General features: G+C 42.6%; 1 protein-coding gene across 1 annotated transcript in view; it reads left to right on the top strand.

Annotated features, from left to right (window-relative positions):
• Positions 1-21,953, top strand: part of LOC131228540 (WD repeat-containing protein PCN-like) — a 44,104-nt gene extending 22,151 nt beyond the window's left edge. Inside the window, 5 exon segments of the mRNA XM_058224265.1 lie at positions 9,743-9,896; positions 10,015-10,598; positions 13,739-13,920; positions 19,964-20,224; positions 21,469-21,953. Of these exon segments, the coding sequence (XP_058080248.1) occupies positions 9,743-9,896; positions 10,015-10,598; positions 13,739-13,920; positions 19,964-20,224; positions 21,469-21,775 (1,488 nt within the window). The 3' untranslated portion in view covers positions 21,776-21,953.
• The last annotated feature ends 514 nt before the right edge of the window (positions 21,954-22,467 follow it).

Here is a 22,467-nt window from a genome sequence, read left to right as displayed (position 1 = left end):
CCACCCTCCAACTGCCTTACCGTATTTGCATTTAACCAGCCATTCCACAGGGAGTCATGCTCTGTCGCAAGTCTCCATGTCCATTTTCTTAAAAGAGCCCGGTTCATTAACTTCAAATTTCTGACGCCTGCCCCTCCATCTCTAGTATGAGAGCATGCGATGCTCCAATCCACCAGATGGAAGTTCTTCTTGTTTCCCTTGCCAAACCACAAAAAGTCCCGTTTAATTCTTTCGAGCCTGTCTATGATGTTTTGCGGGCATTTAAATAATGACATATGATAAAGAGGCAAGCTGGATAATATTGCTTTGATCAAAGTGAGACGGCCCCTTATGGAGAGTTACATGCATTTCCAAGAAGCAAGGTGCTTCTCAAATCTGTCTATAACTTTGTCCCACATGAATTTAGGGGGCTTACCCACGGTCAGAGGGAGACCTACAAACGTTGTCGGAAGGGAAGCCGTTGCACAGTTGAAGATGGCTGCAAAATCCTAAAGCTCCTCCTCACTCAAATGAACGCCAAAGATCGTGGACTTGGCCAGGTTGATTTTGAGGCCTGAAACCGCCTCAAAACAGTGGATTATGGTCCAAGCGTTGCTGACCTTCTCCTGGTTAGCTTCGCAGAATAACAGAGTATCGTCCGCGTATTGCATGTGGGATATTGGTGCCATCCCGCTTATATGACAACCATCGATGATATCACCCTCAATTCCTTTCAGCAGCATCTTGGACAGCTTCTCCCACTACTAAGAAAAGAAAAGGAGATAGGGGATCTCCCTAGCGAAGACCTCTCGAATTGACCAAAAAACCTTTGGGGGACCCGTTGATAAGAACTGAGGAAAAGGCGGAACCCACACATGCTTTGATCCACCCGCACCATTTCTCTCCGAAGCCCATGCGCTGGAGCATATAGAGCAAGAAATCCCAATCGACGTGGTCATATGCCTTCTCGATGTCTAGCTTGCAAAGGATACTCTTGGATTTCGCTTTGTTGATAGAATGAAGACACTCTGACAAGATCAAAGCACTATCAATAATCTGTCTGCCTGGCAGGAATGCACTTTGATTTTCTGAAATGATATGCCCCATCACCCTTCTTAGACGAGACGCGAGAATTTTTGCCAGGATCTTATACGGACCGCCTATTAAACTGATCGGCCTGAAGTCCTTCAAAGCCACAACACCCGGGATCTTTGGGATCAGAGCGATGAAGGTAGCTCCCATTTCTTTGGATAGACAGCTTCTGTCTTGAAATTCCTGGATGAAGGCCATAATGTCCCCCTGAAGGAATTCCCAAAAGGATTGAAAAAAGAGCATAGGAAAACCGTCTGGCCCTGAGGCTTTATTAGCCTCCTTAACTTCTGCAACTGAGATCGGAGATTCTAGCCCGCTGGCTTCCTCGACAGGAATTTGACTGAACTGAAGATTGTCGAGCTTTCGCTTGACCCAATCGTCTTTGGAGAGGAGATTTCTGAAATATTCGACTGCTTCTTCAGAAATGAGCTTCTGATTTTCGATTCTTCACCCCATCAACTTTTAACACTCTGATCTTATTAATTCTTGCTCAAACATTTGCTATGTAATGGAAGTACTTCGTATTTTTGTCACCTTCCGCGACCCAAGAGGACCGCGATTTCTGCTTCCAGGAGATTTCATCTTCAAGAGTTCTGGAGGAGTAGCTATGAATAAGGTTGGATCTCTGAATCCAGTCTTCAGCTGTCATCGGAGCATTTTTAGCTGCTAAATCTGCTGCCAATATCTCTTCCAAAATAGCAGAGGTATCTGATTGTCTTTTTCTTAGGATATCTTTCTTCCAGTCTTTAATCTTTCTCTTCAGGATCTTTAGTTTCTTAAACAGACTGAAACCGGCGTAACCTTCAACTGAGATATCCTTCCACCATTCCGAAATCATTTGATGAAAACCCTCCAGCTTAAGCTAAGAAATGTCAAACTTGAAAGGCTTCGGGCCCCAGTTATCCTCCTTCACGCTAAGGAGGATAGGACTGTGATCGGACGTAGGCCTAGGCAGTAAAGACTGACAGATCATGGGGAACGCTTCTAGCCAATCAGAGGAGACTAGAAATCTGTCTAGCCTAGCACGGATAGGGGTCGCCCTTTCATTCGACCAAGTATATCTGGCACCACTGAGAGGGAGGTCGATCAAAGCCTGCATTAATCCACTCCGAGAATTTTCTCATAGCCGGCGTAACTATACCCCCACTCGATTTCTCCTCCGCATAACGAATGACATTGAAGTCCCTTTCGATGCACCGCGGCCTACTGAAAAGCATCCTGGCTTGATTGAGCTCGTTCCAGAACTCATCTCTTTTAGTTGCTAAGTTAGGCCCATACACAGAAGTAAAAAGATAGGAGATATTAGTAGAAATATCTTTAAGAAGGACAGAAATAGAAAAGACGCCCACCCAGCTAAGCTGAAGATCCCAAACTGCTGCATTCCAAGCCAAAACAATCCCACCCGAACTGCCAGATGCATTCGGGGCCACCCACGTGACATCCTTCCCCTTCCAAAGAGATTGCATGAGAGCGTCACTGAAGTTGGGAACCTTGGTTTCCTGCAAGCAGACTATGTTGGCTTTGCTTCTGAAACAGATGTCTTTGATCATGCTACGTTTACACGTAGACCCCACCCCTCGAACGTTCCAAGAGAGCATTGACATCTATGAAACCGACTTACCCCTACGACCTGTGATGACCGTACCGAGATTAAGACCAAAGCTAGAGCTTGAATCCATCCTGAGGGCCCGTAACTCTCTATTAGAGTTATTCTTGAGGCGATTTAATCTTGGGGAATTGGAAGGAGAAATAGGGTGGCCCCGCACCTCTATACAGTGAAAAAGGGCAACAAATTCCTCCAGGTTATCACCAAAAGAGAGCCCGATGATCCTTCCTATGCGGCCCAACGCATCTCGGAGCCATCTCTTCTTCTGAATCTCATTAGCGATCTTGATCCTCTCACTTGGCGAGACGTGGGGGGCGGTCCTGTCTTCTGCCATGGCCATCGTGGATTCACCTACCCGCATCTGCAAAGGTTCCGTGTCGATAATCTCTTCACCGTGGCCTTCCTGGAAGAGAAGAGGTAAGGCCTGATCCGAGTCCGGTAGAGAGGAAATACGGGGAGTGGTGCTCGCTGAGTTGATGTCTTTCATATCTTCGGATCTCTCTGAGGCTGGGGAAGACAATGCAGAGTTGCCATCGGCCTGATCTGAGGGGGCTGCTGAAGCTTGACTGGTGGTAGGGAAACCATCTCTTACTAGCGGGGGAATGTAGAGGTTAAGCCTACCTCCCTTTGCGGTAAGGAAAGCAGGGACGGGAGAAGGATCGGGCCTGGAGCCCACCACGATCTTGCTGCGTGCGAGATGACTACAATCTGAAGAAAACATATCATGCGCGTCGCTGCATATCACTGGCCGCAGAAGAAGAGGGTCCTTGGCTTTACTATGCAAGGCTTCGCCTGATGTGGGACACGTGTCTCCATCCCGACTTCACGGATCCATCTCAAGGTGGCACGTTTCATGGCCGATCGGGTTCGAGAAGGAGGTAGCCGGCAGTTCGGACGCGTGTCTCCCTATTATGCGATTGCGGGTCGATCATAGCCTGCTGGTCTACAACGTCTCTAATCTGACGAGCTGACGGTTGAGTACACTTGTCAGCAAAAAGCCTGGTAGCTACCATATCGTGCTGCCGCGAGTAGGATACATACTCTGGCAAGACAGCAAGATCGAGACCATAGGGCGGGGATGGTCTGCCAGCCATCGAGAAGGGTGTCTCGCGACCTTTCGGTGCTCCGACGGAGTTGCGTGAGTGTACTCCTTCCCATCTAACCTCCATTCTTTCATGAGGTTGGCTAGGTATACTTTCTTTTCTGCTCCAAATGTCCCCCCATTGGCTATGGGGGAGTTGGGAGATTCTTGTTGAACCGACAGCAGCAGAGTTCTCTCGTTGGCGACCATCTTGATGGAGGAAGGCACCGACAGACCTTTCTTCCTTCTGATGCGAAATCTAATGACACCCATCTCTTCTCCCGATCTAGTTTTGGGATCTATCTCTATCAGATCACCTAAGCAGGACGCTATTTGCAGGAAAACATCTTTGTTCCAAAGCTCTAGGGGGACCGACTACACCAAAAACCACACCTCTTCGAAACTAAATGCTAAGAACTGATCCCACCTCATGATACCCTGCACTGAGTCTTCCGCATGAAGGGCAGCGGCCATCAGGAGAGAATCAGAATTAAATCCCGGTGGCAGTGTGACCCATAGTTCATAGAATCCTATCGGTTTGATGTCGTAGGATCCTTCTGAAAGCCCTCCGACTTCCCACAGCCAGGTTATGACCTTTGAAATGGAGGAATGGGCTTTGGATATCACCACTACTGTGTCCTTCAGCCCCGTCCTGTATTTGTCTGACAAGTCTTGGCTGATATGGATAATCTCCCCTTCTTCCACTCTCCCTTGTTTATCCCCTTAGGATCTTCTTCTGTATTGATATTGTCTTTAGCTCGGCCGACCCTCTCCTTGTTACAGTCGTTGGTTTGCATAGAGTTTTGGAGGGCCTCCTTAAAGGAGATGGCACTCACCACCTTGCTATAGACAGCTTTGGTATGAAGCTGACGATGCTGCATTCCCCGCTGCAGGTCTTGGGACGGAAGAGTCCCCTGCTGTACTTGTCTACGGTTGAGCTCCGGGCCATATCTCGCTTTCTGGACTCGTATTTTGTTTCCACCAAAGCTTTGGCCATCTAGAGTATCAATCGCCCTATGTAGTTCTTTCATGGATCCCATTCTTATGAAGGCGAACCCGCGTATATCTCCTATGTTTTTGATCTTGGGAATCACAACGTCCATCACTTCGCCAGCTCTTCCGAAGAAACCCTCGAAGTTAATGGGTCGCCACCTTTCTGGGAACCCCTTTACGTAAAGGGTGGGGAAGCTAGCAACATCCTTCTTCTTCTGGGGGAGTGCTGATGGGCGCTTTTTTCTGTTGCTCACCTGTACCCAGCTGAGATCCTTTGCTTCTACCCCATCCCCTTCTATCTCTCCTTCTTCAGTGGGGTTTTTCGCCGTAATTGCTCCCTCTTCTTAGCCTTTACCGCGTCAATCTGTTATCTCTGCCCAGTCATTTTCGTATCCCTCATGCCGATCTGAAGCGCTCATCGCTGGACGGAGACACTCATGTTCGAAAGAAACAAGATTTGGCTTCTAGATCTACAGATTCTGGGCCTCACGGCCTCTTCCAATCACTGGAAGTCGAAGACGAAATTGTCAGAAGCAAAAAGCCCTCTTCCAATCACTGGAAGCACCACACATTAAAAAGCGATAGATTATGATGCTTTACACTTTTTCTATTTTCTTTATAATTTTTAGTTTTTTGGGCAAAAAAAAAAGGGTCGATACTAGCTAATGTTGTGGTGCTTCCCTAGTCAATTGAAATAATTGTGATTAGTCATTTACGATGGAACTTTTTTTCTTGAAAGATAACCACAAATTTATTAAAGAGAAATAAGGGCATGAAGAATGACTCTTGTGGAGTGAGTGACACTCATCACCTAAGGAGTGAGAAGCACCAAAATTTGCCCCAAAACAAGATCAAAGATACATGAGCCCCACAACCCAACAAAATAAAAAAATGCTACATAGAGGAGCAACACTCCTAGAATACTACCCAAAAAATCTTGACCAATCATTAGTAATTTTGTGCCCTGACACCCTGTGAAAATGGAGGTGGATTGCGTCCTAGCCCCGCCCATCTCTAGCCATGAACGGGAAGATCTGTGTGGGGGCCCACCATGATGTATATGTATATCCACGCCGTCCACCCCTTCTCTCAGACCATTTTAAGGTATGAGTCCAAAATTGAGGCAGATCCAACGCTCAAGTGGACTGCACCAAATAGTAAGCTTAGGTTGCATTAAATGCATGTTGCATTAAATGTAAGAGTCATCTGTGGTGTGGTCCACTTGAGCATTGGATCTGCCTCATTTTTGGGCTCATTCCTTAAAATGATATGAGAAAAGGGATGGGCAGCGTGGATAAACACGGATCAACCTGTTCATGGCTAGAGAGGGGCAAGGGTAGGACACAATCCACTTCCCATGAAAATCAGGCCTCACATTGCCCAATCGACCATAGATGCGGCATACTTCTCTTTATCAAGTCCATGGTAGTGATTTTGCCCTCGAAAATTCTCCCATTTCATTCTTTCCAAATTTCCCACATGATGATGGATGGCGGCCTTTTCCAAAAGGATATTCCCTTTAGTCGAAAATGGCCCACCCCCCTTTAATGAGACCCATCATCATCCTGAGAGTCACCCAATGAATAGAGCTGGGCACGGATTGACTCGACTCACCTGACTCGACTCGTCCAACTCGTTTAGACCCGACTTGAACTGAACCAAATGGGTAAGTCCGGCTGAACCGAGTAGGATTCGCCCTATCTGAACTCAAACCGAGTCGAGTTCGAGTTACTCAGTAACTCGACCCAACTCAACCCGAAACCCGATTCGGTCAAACTCGACTCGATTCGAAACCAACTCGACTCTAATTCGGGGGTGTGTGTGTGTGTGTGTGTGTATAAACCCTAGTTTTTAAGTATCTTTAATCCTATATGCCACACCCGACCCTAGCCTAGAGCCGATCCCAAACTCTCTCTCTTTCCCTCCTTCATCCTCCTCCTCTTCCAAGCCCAACAACCACCTACAACCATCACCACCCTCCTCCTCTCTCTCCCCTCCACTCCCTCCCTCCCTCCTTTTCCAAACCCAGCAGCCACCCCCACCACCATCACCTTCCTATCTATCTCTCTTCTCCTCTTCCTCCTTCCCTTATCGCTCGATCCGAATCAGTGCCAACTCAAACTGACTCGGTACTTTTGACCGGGTCGGACCCGGTCCGGATTAGTTTAGGCTAGACCTAGACTCGAATCGGTTCAGACATGCTGGACTCGGTACCGAGTCGAGTTCAGGTTAGGCCTATTTCAAAGCCGGATCGAGTCGGGTCAGCTCTAACTCGGTCCAACTCGACTCGATGCCTAGCTCTACCAATGAAGGCCAAAAAGTTGAAAGAAGAGATTCCACACCACATTGACAAGCATTGTCAAAAAAAGAAAAAATGGTTGATTGATTTTGCGTCCTCCCAGCATAAGATGCAGCAAGGTAGAAATGCTCTTATTAAAATTATCCATTGTAAGAATTTTGTTAGCCATGTCCAACCAAGCAAAAAGCTTCCACGACAGCAGTTGAGTTCCCCCAAACTCTGGTCCATGAGGGGACTCCCATCTCCCCTAACGAAATACTGGGAAATGGGCTTTGAACCAAAATAAAAAATAAAAAAATCATTGGATGCATGGTTCCAATTGTCGGAAACTTAACAATTCGTTGAAGCAACATATTACTATCCTTGAGATTCCGAGCTAATGAAATATTCCACACCACTTGGACCCCTAATGAACTCATAGGAATCTCTCTCTCCAGGCCCCTTTCAAACGGGAGCTTAAGAATAACGAAGGGAATTACATCATTAGAGGACCCTCACCCATTGGTCCTCCCAAAAATGAACTTTGTTGCCCATTCTTCTTTTTTTAAAAAAAAAAAAAAAACTTTGTTGCCCATACCAACTGAATGCTGTACCTTTGAACATAATGTCCGCAATCCTGCCAGCAACATTATTGCGTTCCCCATCTTGGTCTAGTGAAAGTAATTGCTTTTCACACCTCTGGTCCTTCCCTCTTGGGACCACCACTGGAATGAAGCCCCTCTCACAAGCCATATCTGCTTTTGATAGTATTTGATTACAAAGCGTTTGGCTCCTCCCCATATCTCCCCCAACAGCTAATAAGCAATGTCCATTTTCTTCTCCACAGCTACTTTACTTTCTTCCTCACCTTAGACGGCATACTGAAGAGAGAAAGTAGAGTGGAAGGTTTAACTGTACCAGTTTGCAGGCATAACCATACCCCTAAGGGATAGGCATTTCCTTTTCCAGCAAGTTAACTTCTTTTGGGTCCTCTATATGACTGGATCCTAGAAAGCTGCTGTTTTTGGATTGCCTCCCAAAGGAAGGCCTAAATAAGAGGGTAGGAGATTAATCACTTTGCACCTCATCCACTCTGCCGGTCTCTTAATCACTTCCCCCACTTGCCTCTACACTCATCATGAAACTTTTACCAAGATTAACTTTTAAGACCCGAAACTGCCTTGAAACACCTTAGCCTAATCAATTGATGCATTCAGCATGATTTAGAGTGTCGTAGCACATGAAGATGAATTTGTATGTTAGGACTGTTAGCAAATCAAACCAGTTTATTTATTAGCTTTTTTTTAATCACCAAGAATTATCTATATTGTCAAGGGAAGAGCATACACCATTAAATCTACATACAAAATATTTGATGTAAGACCTTTGATGGATTGGACAATGACAATGGATATTTTCTGTATAAAGTAATCTTTCTGCCCCTTGGCAGAATGAGGAGCATGTATTATGTAAAAAATTGAGTGGACACTTTTTTATGCATACCTTTTACGTGAAAGCAAATTTAACATTTGGATTTTTTTTTTCAGTTTTTGGGGGCAGTCGTAGTTCTATTTTTTCTCCTTAGTCATTTTCCAACTATGAAAGCTTACTTTTTGTGAAGTCAGAGTTTCTGGTACTAACTACTTTCCACGACTCTGAAAAGATAGGAAGAGACTACTGAACTTTGTCAGGTCAGGTGTGCCCAGACCAAGTCTAAATGGGGCAAGCGATTACAGTGCAGACAGGAAAAATCAGTTCAGACGAAATCTATGGACAAAAAATTATATGGGTAAATAGTCTTCTGGCTGAATGAATGAGTAGTTGCATGATCCTCCTAACCAGGTGGCGCTTCTGCTTCAAATTGCGCGTTGAGCTCCTGCCCGCTCCCTAGCTGTTTATAATTGCCAACCTTCTTGAAACAGATGCTTCCCGCTCCTGCACCTGTATCTCTTGTCATTCAATGACAGGAGAGACAGAAAAGAGTTGTGAAATTATTGAAGTCTTCAGTCAATCCGGGTCCCTATGGAAAAATTATCATTGAAGGAAACACATGCAGAGTCCATGCCTGGATATCAGGGACATCAATGGGAGCTGCAGATATTTGATTCTTGCTTTTGGGAGATTAAAAGGCTTATTGTCGGTTTAGGAGCGAGTAGATCTTTAATTCGTAACGGCACTAATGATTGGGCTGTTAGAGTACCTTGTGATGGAGTATGAAAGGATCACCCACTATCAACCAATCGAAGTCCCTCTTGTGATCCTTTGTTCTTTGAATAATCTGTGTTGCCTTTCAGAAAAAAAAAAGTTCTAATATTTTTTTCAACAATTTAAAGTTGCACCTCTAAGGCCTAGTCAGGAAAGTGTTCAAATGCACACCCGGTGGTACTTAAACAGCACCAACTTGCCTTTTCAATCTGGCATTTGTTTAGAAAGTGTAGACGTCCCATGTTGTAGCTCACACAATGGAGAAAGACTGCCTAACTGGCTCGAAATGGCTGCAGGCAGATTAGAGTGCAGCTGACAGTCAAATTAAGAACAATGGCCTTTTCAGTCAATCATCATTCCACTTGATGCAAAATTAGCTTAAACCATTCAACATGCTGTTATGGGCTGCCGTTTTTTTTTTTTTTTGGCGAATAGTAGGTACTTGTAATCTGATGATCACATTACATATTTGCAATCACTCATTTTGGCATCTTGTTCTTGTTTGCAGATTGTCCTCTATAAGCTCTCTAATGATGCGCTTGAATCTGGCGTGGACATGTCTTCTGCAGAAATAACAAAAACATGGGTCTACGTTGGCTATGTAAGAGCTCACACCCATGATGTCAGGGCCTTGACAGTGGCAGTACCTATCAGCAGAGAAGGTTTGTCTGGACGAACTGTGATTTTACAATTCAGGACCTCCATGTTAATTGGCCTTAATCATTTGCAGAGTTGTCTTAAAATAATTTGTGTTTCTCAATTTTATTCTCTTTTTGACAGACCCATTACCTAATACAAAGTCAAGACCACGTCAACGCCAGAAACCCATCGATTTCAGTTATCATAAGTGGGCCCATCTGGGAGTGCCCATGCTTATTTCAGCTGGTGATGACACGAAGCTCTTTGCTTATTCTGCCAAAGAATTCACCAAATTTGCTCCACATGATATCTGCCCTGCACCTCAGAGACCACCTACACAGTTGGTGTGTAATACAGCCGTAGATGGGTCTTCTTTGATTCTAGTTCAGTGCTCCAGCTCGTTAGATGTCTTTCCAGTTCGTTTACAGTATGATGCTGCTCTTGATATAGATTCTAAGAGGACAGCAACAACAAGATTGCTTGCTAGAGTTAAGAGTAAGGCATCTCGAAAGATCATTTGCAGCACCATTTCTAGTACTGGGGTGTTGTTTGCTTACTCAGATCATGTCAAACCCAGTCTGTTTGAGTTGAGATGTGAAGCTGGAAAGAGCAGTTGGGCTGTCACCAAAAGGGAACTCCCTCGGAGGCTACCATTTGCCCATGCTATGGTTTTCAGTTCTGATTCCTCTTGCTTGATGATAGCTGGCCATGACAGAAAGATATATGTAAGCTTCTCAATCTATTTTGCATTTGCTTAGGTTTTTTGTGCGAGTGTTGCTGGGTTCAATGAATTAGAAGTCACTAAAACATCCCCACCCCAACCCACACCATGGGTGAAGTTTTACAGGGACAAGTCATTGTGTGAGTAATTGGTTTTGGCTAAAAAATCAGGCAATTTGCAAGTTGTATGCTTTGGTCTCTGGCTAGTCCCACTCCAAAACTGATTTTCAGTACCTTTGTTGGATTCGCCAGCTGAAACTCCAATATGCACCCATCCAGGCAAGTTTGAAAATTTTCTATGCATGACTGGAGTTCCGCAGGCCTGGTTTGAGTTTTACTGTGTGTTTGTGCTTAGGCCCCAGATTTGTACAACATGCTCGACTTGGGATCATCACTAGCATTTTAGATCTACATAAGCTGGACACCAACAAGTCCATGCTGGATGCGGATATGAGGTCAGAAACGGTTACTTCTAGGGGCTTGATTCATGAACAGATCATCATCTAAACCTTATCCCAATTAATTAGGGCTGGCTCACCAACAGATGCATACAAAATCCCCAAAGAAAAAAAATAATTGTCAAGAGTGTTGGACATCCCTTTCTATTAACTATTTGACATGGCATGGAACCTTAAAAATCCAGTGCCCTTGTTACTTGTCTTTTGGTTTATTTTGATTAGGCTGGTGTTGGACCACCCCTTTCACTTATTATTGGTAATTGTGCTAACGATCTTAGTTTTGAAAGTTTATTAAATCAGGATAAAACAGAACAGGGAAAGGGAAACAAAGGAACAAAAGAAACAGCTAGGAAAATGAGAGAACGAAAGGGCAAGAGAAGAGAAAAGGAACAACAGAGAAGCTAAATTACAAGCCCCAACTCCACAACTGTTTACCCCAAAGCTGGCTACCCCAAAAGAAACCTAAGACTTAAGAAGCACAATCCCTGAAGAGGCATAAGACCCTTGCTGAAAACTCCGGAGGAAGAGACGCCAAGGTTCCGGAAGCAACGACCATTCCTTTCAAGCCAGATTGACCACAGAGAAGCGAAGAAAAGGATACACCATTTCTTCCTGCCCAGAAGACCACCGTCAGCAACGTCCTAGGATCGAAAGAGGCCTTCAATATCTTTCGGCATCACCCAAGACATCCCAGCCTTTTACAGCACGTGGTGCCAGCTAAATCTTCGCAGAAAAGCAGCAATGGATGAAAAGATGATTGACAGATTCTTCATCCTGGAGGCAGAGGCTACACATGTTTGGCAAGATCATACCCCTCTTCTTCAAATTGTCTACAGTGAGGATATGGTTCTTGCCAAGAAGCCAGGCAAAGGCTGCCACCTTGAGGAGGGGGGGGGGGGGGGGGGGGGGGTCGCACCGTAGGACCAAACCATCCCTGTGTGACTGTCCGCTCCTGCTGGTTTGAGAGAAGCGAGCTGGAGACAAAAGGATTTCACTAAGAAACTGCCAGATCTCGAGAGATTTCAGGATAGGGAGTCCTCGGCATGAGAAGGGGAAAGACCCTGCAACCAAGAGAGGAGAGAAGTAAATTCTGAAAGTTCTTCATCAGAGAGATTCCTACAGAGGGGGGAGCCCAAACATCAGTTCTAGCATCCCCAGAGAAGAAAACCTCCACTGAAATATCTTTAACAAAGCTTAAACGAGCTAAGGAAAGGAATAAGGAATTAAGGGGGGTAGGGCTACACCAAGGATCTTCCCAAAATCTTATACGATTTCCTTTGTCCAAAGCAAACGAAAGCTCAGAGAAGACTTTCGGGGCAAGCTTTGCAATCCCTCTCCAAAGGAAAGATGCTCTATACAAAGAAGAGGACTTAGGTTTCCAGCCTCCATAGTTAATCCCATATTTAGCTGCAATGACGGATCTCTAAAGGGTATAAATTTCAAGGGCAAACCTCCAAATCCATTTACCAAGGAAGGCCTCATTGACCAGGTCCTGATGTCTAATGCTAGCCCCATCCTCAGAGTGGGGGCACACACTTCTTTCCAATTCAGAAGAGGAAACTTCATGGAAAGGGCACCCCCTTGCCACAAGAAATCTCTTCTCAGTTTATCGAGGCGGGTTATCACTGATTTGGGACAAGAAAAGAGAGATAAAGAGAATTTGAATGGGTCAGGCTATCAATCTTGACCAACCAACCTCATAGATAGGCCGATTATAAAATTTGAATGGGTCGGCTTTTTTGGCTGTATGAATAGCGTAATAAAGAGAATTTTCTACTCAAAATTCAAATTTGAGACAGATTCAAATCAAATGGAAAGAAAATGGTAAAACGTTCCTTTTTTTTTTTTTGTTGTTGACAGATTGGTAAAACATTCCAGGAAACACAATTCTGCAACTTATGGAGTTGTCTTAATATATAATATCAGAATTTTAGGATATTAGGATCAGAATTGGTTCCATAAATGGGTTAAGGATTTGATCCATTCTCTGTCTCAATTCATCCTTTTTTCATCAGATCTGGGATGTGATATGGTTCCGGAGGATGAACTGTTTTGATCCGATGGGATCAAATCTCATCATTTTTCTTTAACACTTGGACTTGGATTATAATACAGATATCTTTTAGTGGAATAGGGTGTGGTACGGCATGTGGCTTCCTTCGAGCACAAATAAAAAAGCTGTTATTGTTATGCAGGCAGATACATGATATATGGATAAATGCATGTATATCGTATAGTTGTTTTTGTTTTAAAATAGATAAGTGAATATCTGATATAGAAAGTCAATGTATCTATATGTATTTAGATATACATAGTGGGATCATATGAAGGGGATGATATTATTTTATATCTAACCATTTCAATGAATTTTGTGCACTAATTCATGGGCCTTTGTTCTAAACTTTCCATGACCATGCACAAGTTGATGATGGATCAAATGGTTATGAACTTCAACTGAGTGTGATGTTCAGTCTCTGGATTAACCAAGTGGTCCGCTAGTTGGGCACTCCAGATTATTCAACATAGTGGACCAGTCAATGGTATTGAAGGGATGACACCGTAACTAGATGGCACTAGAAGCAAACTGGATTCTAATCCATTTTGATTGACCTGAGAAATTTTCTCTACCTGTGTAGTTGGAGGGCTCATGTGCATTTTCTATTTTTTTAACTTCTCTGGTGTAACAGGTTGTAGATGTGGAAACTGCAGAACTTTTGCACACTTTCATACCTTGCCGGAAGGATGATGACATGGATTCACCACCTAGCGAGCCTCCCATAACAAGAATGTTTACTAGTTCAGATGGGCAGTGGTTAGCAGCTATAAACTGCTTTGGAGACATCTATATTTTCAATCTGGAAATACGGAGGTATGAAATTCAGCGCTGCTTCTTTGTCCTTTACTGATGTTACCTTTATATATATATATATATATATATATATATATATATATATATATATATATAAAATTATTTCTAATTCTAATATCCAGTTATTTAACATTTGGTCCACAAAAGAGGTGCATACCTTTTATGCTTCTAGTAATGGTAATGGATTATGGTATGAAATTCAGCTCTGCTTCATTGTTCTTTATTGACATTACCTTTTAAAAAAATAATAATAATAAAAATTTCTTACTCTAATATCCAGTTATTTACTATTTGGTCCACAAAAGAGGCGCATTCCTTTTATTCTTCTAGTAATGATAATGGATTATATATCATTCGGAAAAAAAATGGTGATGAATTATATAGAAACAATTTCAAAAGTATCCATTGATCTTGGACAATTTGGTCCAAGGATGGCAACTCGGTGAGTCAACTTGGGACTCATCTGTGTGAATGAGGCAGACTGGGGGGGTCACAATGAGATTTCAGCCTCATAAGGGGAATATGGCGAAATTGGTAGTCACTATGACTTTGGATTGAGCCTTAGTATGGAATCCTTGGGGGGGGGGGGGAGGGGGGGTCAACTCAATGACCCAAATTTCTTGTGGCCTGGATGAGTTCATTAACTCGGGTGAATCATGTACCCATCTTCTTCCTTCTCCTCCTTCCTTCTAACCCATGCTATATGGAAACCTACTAAGGGGTAACTTCCGAATTTGGGGGGATGTGGTATGCCCAAATTTCTTGTGGCTTGGACGAGTCCATTAACTTGGGTGAATCATGTACCCATCTTCTTCTTACTTCCTTCTCCTTCCTTCCATCTTCTTCTCCTCGCTTCTTCTGTTGAGGTCGGCTGTGATGCTACAGATTGCCATTTTGCTGCTTCTATGGTTCACATTCAACCCTAGAAAAGAGAGAAATGTTGATAATCTAGTAGGGTATGATAGTAGATATACAAACTGAAATTGTATGCCTGGCACATAAGAAGCCCAAACTTAACCGTTCAAATTCTGGGGTCCAATTTAGATGGACTGGATACAAGAATTTACGCTGATTTAAATTCCTAATTTGCTGATTGGTGGAATAGCTTCAATGAAGATTTGATGGTCTGAATTCAAGAAAACATGTCATCAATCAAAAGGTTATGAGCAATCACTCAATCTGATCATCAGTCGATAAACTATCTATGTTGGGTCCACATGTTGGACAGTTTAATTTAATTTAATGTGTGCCATGTATACAAATTCTCAGTACCTGCATCATATCAACATTGCACTCTTCCTGGTTCAAATCCCTTCTCCGATGGATAGACTGCTATGACAGTTTACTACGATTTTGAAAATGGTGGTGACTTGCATCACACATGGCACTCATGTAGGCCATCCAGACCATCAAAATAGTAGGGTGCATTTTGGATAGAGCACATCCTGAAAATCATAGTAATCAAACATTCTTAACCATCCTATTGATGAGTATCAAGTGGATGGTTATATGTAAAACAGTGAGTGGTCCAAATTGCAAGGGAAAAAAAAATCAGATGGTTGTTGTCATCTGTTCTATGCGATGTTTGGATTGTGCTCCATCTACAAATAGGTCATTAATTTGGATCTTTTTGTCTGTCATACAATTTTGCCATATGTTGGTGGAAGAGTCCCCCCACCATTTTAAATTGGTGGTGAATTATCATTGGAGCAGCCAACTCCCCAAAATGGGAACTTTACTTACTACTCTTTTTAGTGGAACAATGGCACACAATTTTACAAAACAATTGCAAAACATGACTCACTCGAGTCACTGTGTTTACTCACCCGAATCAAATTTTACGGGTGGACTGCGTCAAGTCCAAGTCCCGTGTTTGCCAACCTTGATTTGGTCCTTGGTAACACTTTAAGCCCCGTTTGGTTCATAGTTTATCTAACTTATGTTATCAAGATTATTTTTAATCCTTAAAAAATTCTCCAATGCATAATTACTGTAAACTAAAATGAGATGGAACTCATTTGTAAGTAGCGACCAAACTGAGCCTTTCTCTATGTTCATCTACAATCCCAACAAATCTTTATGTGAGCTGAGTCATAGTTATTTTCATAAATTGTCATTTTGACTGCCCCTATGTTTTGTTAACTGTCATTGAATTAATGCAGACAATATGCTATTGTGTATAAATTATATTAAGTTACAGTAGGTTCCATAATGTATTTTCAGATTATGAGACTACTTGTCATGACGTGTTGGCAATGAATGGTTGGGATGAAATCTCATTTCTGCTAAATATGGCAAGGTGGTAATAATGCAGTGGCATTTTCATACCGGTCTTGAGCGGGGTGGCCTGTCGGATGCAGGGGCACACTCGGGGTGCACGGCTTGTGTGAAGCGGTACCCATGTGATGTGGGGCCCACTACGGGGTTCGGCCGAGGTCTTAACCCATGGGATGTTGGGTTGGGCTATGAGATAAATGGATTGATTCGCCATGCTCCATCAGTTTGAGCTTTTAGAGCAAGTGGTTAATTGTCCTGCATCAAATTGGTTTCAGAGCGGGATGTCTCGTGTTCGAGACTCCTCACCTGGGGTGATTAATGTATTTGTATTTTCACACCGGGCTTGAGTGGGGTGGCCCGTGGGACGCAGGGGCACACTTGGGGTGGGCAGCCCGTGTGAGGCAGGTGGCTTGTATGAGGTGGGCCTCACTTGTATGAGGCGTGTGGCTCATGTGAAGTGGAACCCATGTGAAATGGGGCCCACGAGGGGGGTTCGGCCGAGGTCCTAACCCATGGGATGTGGGGCCTGCGCTATGAGATAAAGAGTTTGATTCGCCATGTTTTATCAATTCGAGCTTTTAAAGCAAGTGGTTAGTTGTCTTACATCAGGTAACTTCTTAGCATTGAACCAAAAGTTTCTCCTTGTTATATTTGGTAGAAGGGAGACTTCTTGCAAGATTTTGATTTTGTCGGAATATACCCTAAGGGTGATGCGGACATCAGTGGTACACCTTTTAGAGTATACCAGAGGAGGAGGTGTCGCCGACAAAGTGCCAGAGCGGAGGAGTTGATGTGGATGGACGCCGGGTCCATCGGACCCATTTTCTAACGCGTTATGAGTGCAGGAGTGACATGACTGCAGCCTGACCGCAGGCCCATGGGGCGGATTTCACACCTTGTTGCGTGGGTGTTTTAATTTCAGGCGTCTTTTTTGTTCTTTTTCTTGTTTTCAGGACCGTTAATTTACTTTCTGTGTTTTTTTTTAATTCTTTTTCTTGTTTTCAGGGGCTTTAATGCACTTTTTATTTTTTCGTGGCTTATGTATACACTGTGAGAAACCCAAATTTATTTAATGAATGAATGAGAATTCGTATGTTTTTTTTTTCCTCTTTTACCAAAGAGATTAGGGTTTTAGGATTGACTCTTAGGTGTTAAGGATTTCACCATGGTTTCAGATTTTCATTTTTTCTATATTTTCGAGGTGCAGGAAAATGTAAGAATCAACCATCTTCTTTTCTTTGATGCGCTAGAATTCGTACTCTCTTTCATCTTGAACCCATCTCTTCTTCATCTCTTTCGTTCCTTTCTGGATATTCCCTTTTGGTTTGAATGGAAAAGAGGGATGACTAGTTCGGAGAATCAGATCTAAACTTAACTGTGGACCGACTTATGCTAGATCAGGAATAACCTCATATCACTATGTCCACCCCTTTTTTTTAAAAAAATGTTTACGTGATTTTATGCTAATGGGCATGATCTGGACAAAACGATTTCATCTGTGTTGAGATTTGCTTAATAGACGTGATTGATAATAGTTAGTTGATTAATTTTATCATTTGAATCTCCTCAACCCGATTATACATGCATCTATGGTTAGGTCATCACATCTCCCTGCATCAAAGGCCCTATGTGTTTTTTTCCTGAACATTTTTTGGGTGCCTCTAGTTACCAAAATCGATTTTACATGAGTTAAATGTGTTTGGTTAGGGTAACTAATTAATCACTTATTAAAAATCAATTATGGAAAGAGTGCTATTTATGGAAATGACTTGGGGATATTTATTTATTTATTTATGGTTGATAAATATTTCTTTTATTAAGAAAGAGGGGGAGCAGGAAAACCACTAACAAGGAGGTGCAACAGTGCTATAAAAAGACAAACCCAACCCCAACCCCAACCCATGTTTCCAGGAGCATTGTTGCGCTAATGGGTAGACATCATTTAAAAGGGGCAGATGTGTGTCGGATCTGTGTGTATAGCAAGCATGTCAGATATCCGTGCCATTCAACATGTAGGACACTCATCAAGTGAGCTACATGTGTGCGTTGAATCTAGATTGTTGGACCTTTTTTTTTTTTCTTCTTCTTCTTCTAGCGGCCCATTTTTGTTATACAAGTCTTAATCTGGCTGATCAGCAGATCAACATTATTTTTGTTCCATAGCATGTTCATGTTGTACTCTTGCCTCATGAATGGAGCGAATCTCTGGCACCTGTTGTTCTCTTGGTCTTTGACACGTGTTCAATTCCCACACAAAAATAATGCATGTGTATTGTTATTTGGATTTCTTGAATTTGATTGGCCAAAACTTCAGGTTTATTTGATACTCTGGTAGCATATGACGCTTGATACACCGCCACTCTGAAATGGTACATGTGGCTTACATGAACTCAAAAGTAAATTGGCAAAATTGGGGAACACATTGTCACTAGATAACAATCCCAAAATCAGATTGTTTAATCAATCCCAGCATCTAATTCACAGACACTTGTTTGTTGAAATAGGACTGCGGGATATTTTTCACTTTAAACCATCCAATAAATGTCTGCCAATCCAGTAACCAATAATCAAATAAATGTAATTTTTGGTTCACGATACATCTAAAATGGAATGCATAATTTGACCAGTTTAATTAAATTCAGTAGTATGCCATGCATAAAATACGGTGGGCCCCATGGTGTTTTCCCTTACTGTCTACAACAGATTTAATAGAGGATTTCGGTCCACGATGGATAGCCGTACAACCATGGTATTAAAAAATGGTTACGTTATGACTGTTGCATAACGGTTACGCGATGTGGGGTCGTAACACCCATTCTGAAAAGCGGCCTGTAAATGGGCCGTTACAGCCTGTCCATAATGGCCATAAGGCTGGCTGTTACCGTTATTTGAATACCTTGCACATAACACAACTTGTAAGAAGTGTGAGGCGTGAAACTCCAGAAATCAACCTGATCCAAAACTCGTGTGGGCCACAGCATGTGAACTTAGAGATGGTAGGCATGATTTTACGTTATTCCCCATTATGTTAACCCTGAGATTTGGATCGGTCTGTACAATGAACATTTTGGATAGCTGTGATATTGTACCACTAATCACTTGTGTAAGTCACTACCCACCAAACATTTTTATTGGGAATCACTTTTGTATAAGGAATTATCAGCAAAAAATTCCAGAGATGTTTATGATGAATCATTTTTTCCTTTGCTAGAAGCACATTATCAGGCCCTAAGTTATACCAATGTTATAATTACTGATTTTCATGGTATGTGATTATATCAAAGAACATAATTACGTTTAGCCATTCGATTTCTCTCTTTCTTGCTACAGAGATCTGTACATAGAGATCTATTCTTGCACAAGTTTGTTGCTTTTATGTGTAATTTCTTCATATTTAGGAGATGTTTGGACGAGGCCCTAGAAAAGGCGAGGCAAGTGGGATACTTTCCACCAAATGAATCTGTTTCAGGCAGGATCTGAAACACAAGTGGATAATGGCTTGCGGTGGAAAAGAAGGAAAAATCACATGCCTTGCTTCAAATGTTTAGCCCAACAGTTGATCCATCCATTCTGCTTTGTGTTGGGGCACATCCAAACACACCTTTATATATTGTCTTGCTTTTTTCCTTTTTCTTTTTTTTAACCCCCCACCCACCCACCCACACACACACACACACACATTGAGTCGCATTTCATCTTTCTGTTATTAAGCATTACTGGATAGTTTACACATTTTTTTAACATGGTTAAGGTTTCTGATTTGCAGGCAGCACTGGTTTATATCTAGATTGGATGGGGCTTCAGTTACGGCCGGGGGTTTTCCTCCCAGAAATAGCAATGTGCTTGTCATCACAACATCTTCAAACCAGGTCTATGTGTTTGATGTGGAGGCCAAAGAATTAGGTGAATGGTCAAGGCAACACACCTTTGTTTTGCCTAGAAGATTTCAGGAATTCCCTGGGGAGGTTATCGGTCTCTCCTTTCCACCATCTCAAAGTTCGACTTCTGTTATTGTCTATAGTGCCAGGTATTGCATGCTTTCCTTCAATGAGTTTATCATTCAGTTATTTTGGAAGTTTGTGAACTGTGCTGCAAGATGTGGGGATTTGTCGCTGAGGAATTATATGATCTTTAAGTTGAAGGTATGCACAGTTCCATGGTTTCATGATCCTGAGCATTGGTCTGTTGGGCGTCATTGTGTGATGGTTTGTTTTCCCAAAAAACTCCCAGATTGTAATATCCTAACCACAAACCCTGGGCTTTTCTTAGTTGAGTGCAGACTGTTTCTGCATTTCTAATATTGAATGGCTATATGCTGGTTACAAAATTTCAAAAAGTTCCGGACTTAAAATTGACCTATTGGGGAGATCTTTTTGGCATGGTCCATCCACAGTGGGTGCTGACAGACCAATGGTCTAGATCAACAAACCATGGATGATTTGTGCAAACTGAAAAACCAACTATATGGCGCATATCGTCGGCTCAAGGCATGGTTGCTGTAATGGCATTATGGTGGCATAATAATGGCCAGGGCACCCATTTTGATGTCAAGTGGTTGCAATAAGGCCTGCAATATAACCACTGTTATGGTCAATAACATACTGTATAATGTTATTATAACAACATTTATTTGGTCCATTACGGCTCTTATTTTGCTATATCAAATTACTTGGTTTATTAATTTTTATTAAAATATAACTTGCATTTATTAGTAAATTACATATTTTATATATATATATATATATATATATATATTTGATGACGTCGGGCTGTCCCTGCCCCATTTTAAGGTGAGACTAGTCCTTGCGGATGCACGCAATCATCCGCAAACCACGTGCATCGGGTAATCTTGTAGATGGGAATCGAACTAGCGTTTGCGGGGAGCAGACCCACAATGCTAGCCATTTGCCCAAACCCTGTGTGGGTTAAAATATTAAAATTTTAGTATGATATTATTTGTATGTGTGTAATTTCAAAGGGTTAGGATCATCCAGTTGGTGTCATTTTTTGCACCATGGCTTGCCCAAATGAGGTCCATGTCTTAAGTGAGCCGTTTATGATGGTTCTAAGTGAATTGGACAAGGACATCCTTGTCTTAAGTGAGTTGTGTATGATGGTTTTACCGAGGTTTTTGGGGAGGGCCCCATCCTGTTGGGACCATCAAATCAATGGTCTGGTTTGCTGAACCATGAGCTTGACTTGTCCGAAAACCTAATATCTCTGTAGCTCGAGTTATGTTAGTTCAGTCCATGATTTGATTTGTGCATGTAGGGCAATGTGCTTGATCAACTTTGGGATGCCAGTAGATAAAGATGAAGACTTGCCCAATGGTTTGGATTCACAATCAAAGAAGCGCATCAGGTTCCCCAAGAAGGCAATATCAAAGCGAAAGCGGAAGGATTTGGATCAAGAGCCCAAACTCAATGGTAATAAGAATTTCCATTTTAGTTCTTTTGACAATCCTGTTCTATTTGTGGGACATCTATGCGAAAATTCTCTGTTGGTCATAGAGAAGCCATGGTTGGAAGTAGTTAAGACTTTCGATGCTCCGGTCCACAGACATATCTATGGGACCTAAATTGATGGTTGGTTGTCCAAATGAGGGGGTCCCAGCCCTGGCCATGGGTCCCATTATTTTTGTCTTGTCACTGGAGGCCGAAAGCATGTTGTGTAAAATATTAATTGATAGTTGCAGTAACGTATCTCATCATTTTTTTTTACAGTTTTTATAGTATTGGATTTCTTTTGTTGGCCAATTGATGCACGACTTCATACGCAGATTCGATTTGTAAGGAAACTGTTTCAGGGGAATGATCACTTACCATACGTTGGAGCTGTGGGGTCTTCCATGGTGTGAGTGCCATCCAACCCATCCATTTGATGCTCCTCATATGATAGGCTATCCCCAAATCCAGCCTGAACCATATCTCCCGGTGGGCCGTACCAAAGGGAACAATGGAGGACATTGGTGAAAGGATTCTTACCTTAGAAACTTCCAGATGGAATGTGGGGTCCAGTTTGTTATGTGTATGTCATCCAAACCAGTGGTCAGTAATAGAGCTGTACACGAACCGAGTTAGCTCGGTTAACTCACTCGACTCGACTCGAAAAAGTTTGATTCGACTCGGTTCAAAACCGAGTTTGAGCCAAGTCGAGCTGATTTTTGGAGCTCGATTTTTTTTTTGAGCCAAGTTCGAGCTTGTCCAAGCTCGAATCAAACTCGGATCGAACCAGTTCGGTGACTCGGTTATTTCGATATTGATGTTGCTC

This window comes from Magnolia sinica, chromosome 16, assembly GCF_029962835.1.
Source record: "Magnolia sinica isolate HGM2019 chromosome 16, MsV1, whole genome shotgun sequence".
Lineage (NCBI taxonomy): Eukaryota > Viridiplantae > Streptophyta > Magnoliopsida > Magnoliales > Magnoliaceae > Magnolia > Magnolia sinica.
The sequence above is the reverse complement of the archived record's forward strand: the minus strand, read 5'-3'. Positions and strand labels throughout refer to the sequence as shown.